The sequence below is a fragment of the Cricetulus griseus genome, chromosome 8 (genome assembly GCF_003668045.3).
Source record: "Cricetulus griseus strain 17A/GY chromosome 8, alternate assembly CriGri-PICRH-1.0, whole genome shotgun sequence".
Classification (NCBI taxonomy): domain Eukaryota; kingdom Metazoa; phylum Chordata; class Mammalia; order Rodentia; family Cricetidae; genus Cricetulus; species Cricetulus griseus.
The window spans coordinates 59,123,374-59,128,123 of NC_048601.1; the positions used below are offsets into that span (position 1 = coordinate 59,123,374).

At 47.9% G+C, this 4,750-nt stretch overlaps 1 protein-coding gene across 1 annotated transcript; it reads left to right on the forward strand.

Annotated features, from left to right (window-relative positions):
* Positions 1–1,182: 1,182 nt before the first annotated feature.
* On the forward strand, positions 1,183–3,305 carry LOC100753695 (sperm motility kinase X). Its single transcript, XM_027428624.2, has 2 exons — positions 1,183–2,383; positions 2,473–3,305. Exons 1-2 carry the CDS (start codon positions 1,183–1,185, stop codon positions 3,303–3,305), a joined length of 2,034 nt encoding a protein of 677 aa, XP_027284425.2.
* Positions 3,306–4,750: the final 1,445 nt, after the last annotated feature.

A 4,750-nucleotide genomic window follows, 5' to 3' on the forward strand; every position in this document is an offset into this window, starting at 1 on the left:
TCTGTCTCCTGGTATTAAAGGTTTGTAGGTACCCTCTATGGCTTCTAGCTGACTTTGCTTTCTGCATCCTCAGCCAAGCTTTAATAAATTTTAAATAATACATCACTGCACCTTTTGCTCCCATGTCCCATTTTATGATATCAGTCCTATATTTTGTTTTCACTCCCATTGGATATTAAGTCCTGGTAAAGTTGGTACTACCCTAGTTTCAGGCCTTAAGCTCATCATGCTTCTTCCTCAGAAAACATGCCACTGTCACCTACATCAATGCTATCCTATACTAATGAGGCTCTCAATGTTGTCACCATCTGACCTCCAAACCCTGACAGCTACCCTGCCACCTTCTCCAAATGCCTTTAGTGCCTGTTCGGCTTTGCCATACTATGACCCGACAGCCAATCAACAAGATCAGCTGCCCAATTCCTGCTCTGAGACTGCTCTAGAAGGTGTCCTTTAACTTTTGTCAGTGCTTTTACCCCGCTTCTCCATCAGAGGTGATGTGGACATTCTTCTGGGGTATATGACTGCAAACAAGGCTTTTTGTTAGAGAGAAGGGCCTAGGGTGCCAGGGAATAGCTCCATCTCTTACACCTGTTGTCTTACATACTGGCAGACAAATATTTTCTTGATCATTTTGAAAGTATCATGCCACTGTTTCTGGGATCCTGGGCTTTTGTGAGAAGTCTCAGGCCTAATGGGTACCATGTGAAGAATAATGTCATCTTTAGCCCCCACAGATATTAGTCCCAGGCCCTGGGGTGCCTGGGAACACAGGATCTTTTCACAACATCCCAGTTAGTCAGGAGCTGCCTCCTCTCATAGCGAATGTTCCTAAGCCATCTTCCCATCCAGACACTCTGGGTTTTGGGTATCTGTTTCTTGGAAACTATTCTTGCCTCTGTTTTTCCTGGGCCACATCTCTGTAAGTGTTGTGTGCATTCAGAGTATCATGGAACTGCCCAATGATCTGTTCTTAGCTTCTGTGACCTTTGTTTTCTTCTATGATTTTCCGGATGATTCCTGACAACACTAATGGTGTCATATTCTGTAGTCCAATATTGTGGAAGGTGCTTTGTTCTCCTTGTGAGCATTAAGTACCTGGTTAGGTTGTCTGCAATGTCTCTGAATGTCTTTCTTTGGGACATATGAATTTGTGGCTGTCACCATTCTCCTGGGCCTGATATGAAGCTTTTCTTTAAACTTTCCCATTGTGAATTTGGTTCTAGCCATATCAACAAGGACTTGATCATGGAGCAGGGCAGGGAGGCCTGCTTCTCCTGTGAGGAGTCCTTCATGACTGATTATAAGATGATGATGACTATGGGTGGTGGACATTTTTCTGAGGTGAAACTGGTCTTCCATGTCCCTACTGTAACCTGTTTGACTATAATAGTTCTTCGAATGAAGAAGAACGCCTCGCTTGTTGCCAATGAAGTCAGCATCATGAAATCTCTCCAGCATCCGAACATCATCAAGTTTTTTCATGTGGTCCAATCCAGAGACACCACCTACTTAGTGATAGAGCACACATCACAGGGAGATCTTCTTCGGCACATTCTGGAACTGGGGTCCTTAAAGGAGAGCGAGGCACGAAGGCTATTTACCCAGATTCTCCTTGCAATGCAGCACTGCCATAACAACCATATTGCCCATAGAGACATTAAGGCCAATAACATACTACTCGACTGCAGGGGTAACGCCAAGTTGTGTGATTTTGGCCTTGCTATTAAAGTGACCCCAGGGCAGAAGCTGAGGGATATCTGGGGGACTCTGCTCTACTGTGCCCCGGAACTCTTGGTAGAGAATGCCTATGATGGCTGTGCCAGTGGTATTTGGAGTTTAGGTGTGCTCCTCTTCCTCATTGTGGTCAGGTGCTTTCCCTTTGGGGCTAGCTCTTCTGAAGGTGTGAGGCGTCAGATCCTGGCTGCAAACTTCACAATACGTGAGCACATTTCCATAGATATTTTCAATGTCATCATCGAAATGCTGATGATCAACCCGGACAGGAGGCCCACTATTGACAAAATCATGAGGCACCCCATGATCTGGGAGAGTAATAGGCATTCACCACCTATTTCCACACAGAAACACCCTGGCACCGTGAGCCCTGGCATTGTCAGCACCATGACAGTCATGGGGTATAAGTCTGAGGAAATCATTGATTCTCTGAGGGACCAAAACTACAACCAGGTAATGGCCACCTACCTGATTCTCCAACACCAGTCTCCTGGAGGAGACTGCATCCATCAGCAGGTGAAACCCATGCAGCCAGGCCATGTCCTCAAACTGGCAGATCTTCAGGCCTTCCCTGTGCCGCGAAGGAGAGCTACTGAGCCTGCTTCCCTGAACTTCACCTTGCCATCTAAACCCCAGGAGAAGGAAGGTAAGAAGAATGCCAGGCAGTTTGGCACAAGCATAGCATGCCTGCCACCCTCTGCCGCCAGTTAGCGAAGATCTACCATTCCCACCTAGCGCACCAGAACCATCATCATGCTCTTTTCCTCATGTGCAGCAGTGAGGAAATGAGTGAGGACTTCTCTGATTCCAAGATCGGGTCAAGTGGCTGCCTGATGGCCAGTGTCCTGCCATCTCTCTTTATGGACATTGCTTCTTCTAGGGCATGGGACAGGAAGATCACATGGGACATAGGAAACATATCTTCCTGCAGTAACCAAGAGGAACTCTGGAGCTCTGTGAAGACAGCTCAGAGTATAACCCCCAGAGTCTCCTTCTCTGGGGATACGTTCTGGGTAGACACCATCACACAAGAAGAAGACTTTAGTAAGGAAGAGAACATCACCAAGGAAGAGGCCATGAATGAGAAAGATATCATCACACAAAAACCAACAATAACCCAGGAAGAGTCTGTCACAGAGGAAGTGACCATTAACCAGGGAGAAGATATCACACAGGAGGCAACCATAACCCAGGAAGAGGACATGGCACCTGAAGTGACCATGACTCTGGATGAGACCAGGACAGAGGAAGTGACCACGGCTGATGGAGTGATCATGGCTCAGACTGAGACCCTCACAGAGGAAGAGACCCTCACGGAGCATGAAGACATCATTCAGAAAGCTACCATCATTCTGGAAGTGAAAATGAACCAGTTAGTGACCCTGACTCGGGAAGATAGCATCACACAGGAGGAGGCCATCACCCATGGCCAGCCTGAGGATGCTGGCCCAGCTTCTACCCATAACCAGAGGATCCCCAGCTGGAAGAGGGTCAAGAAAATTTTGGTGAGCTGCTTCAGACACCTGTTCTGCTGCCTGCCACCTGTCAAGAGAAGACGCACCTCTTGAAAGACCCTGGCTCCAAAGAAACGGGATCTTGCAGTCACCCACAGAACCAGGTGGAGCAAATATCCCTCTTTATTCATTCTTTTTCTGCTCTCCTTTGTGACAGAGGATGGATGTGCCCTATTGTGGCATCCTTGTGAATTTAACAACCTGTCCCTTAAGAAAGAACAATCCCAGGGAATGCCTTTAAGTGTGACCTCAGGCATGTTGAGCTACAATTGGGCTGCACAGATGCTGATCAGAGCAGGGAGAGCAGGAGATGGGGGCACGGGCAAAGGAAGCAGAGATTCCTTGGAGGACCAGTGGGGTACTTAGGTGATTCAGGGCCATCTCAGTAAGTTCTGTGTTCCAAAGTCATGAAGGGTCTCTTTCCTGTGTCTTTCTACTTGTAGTTCTGAAGACGTCAAGGCCCAGCTCCATGGCTTGTGAACTATGGGTTGGGGATTGGTCTGGCTGAGATGTGGACATCCCACAGTTGATCCAGGCCAGTTGTCCAGGAGGCAGTATGGCCACTGGCTCATCTTCCTGCAAAAGAAGAAGAGCTGTCCACCACAGTCAGCTCTCATCGGGTAAATTCCCAGGCCAGAAGGGCAGGCTTTGCATGGAGTCTTGTTCAGAGGGCAGGACTGATTTACAAAGGTGGCCAAGTATGTCTTGTAAAACAATAAATAACACCTTGCCGCTCTACCCTACCTAGATAAACATCATGGACTGCCCTCTGGGTAATGACTGTGCTTTGCTCCCTGTTTCTTTGCAGGGAATATAGTCATTTCCATTGGGTGTGCATTTCTGCCCCAGGGAGAGTATTCCTAGTCAGCTTGTCCCATCTGCCACAAGATGGGTGTGGTCCCAGGTGGAGAATGTCCCCTGCAGGCAGCCCTGCATAGTGCTCTAGAGGGCAGCCTCCTCCCAAACACTTGCAAAAACCTCCAAATCCATCACAGCAAATTCCATGACCTGAGTCCTCAGACCCCACTCAGAGCACAGCTTTTGAAAATCTCATATGTGGAGTGACTCCAAGGGGGCTGAGCCCTCTCTCTGCACCAGTTCTGCCCCCTGGTTACTCACCTGCTCTCTCTCCATGCTTCTTCTTCAAGGCCACCATTCAAATTGGGAACTGGATTCTGCACTCAACACCACTAATCAGAGTCTTTTGAAGTACCACAAACATGAGTGAGTTGTAGCTGACACAACTCTTTTTCAGAAGCTGGTGTGCTGTGGATGGGAGAGAAGTAAAGGAGGCTGTTCCCATCCCATGTTCTCAAGGACTAGTGTCAGTGTGTCCAGCTAGCTAGTTCTTGGTCCTGGCTTCTTTCAAGCACAAAATACAACCTGGTGGAGCTTGCCATCCATTGCAGGTGGAGACAATCCCTACTCCCAAATCTTAATGCCCGTTTCTGACCAAACAATCACATGACATCCCATCACAACCAAATGTTCCTCATGAA

What these genes read in the sequence shown, in the direction of transcription:
- LOC100753695 (XM_027428624.2), top strand. Translation starts at nt 1,183, where the DNA reads ATGAAGCTTTTCTTTAAACTTTCCCATTGTGAATTTGGTTCTAGCCAT. An exon ending in TAAACCCCAGGAGAAGGAAG is followed by an intron (nt 2,384 to 2,472) that starts GTAAGAAGAATG and finishes ATTCCCACCTAG; the next exon opens with CGCACCAGAACCATCATCAT.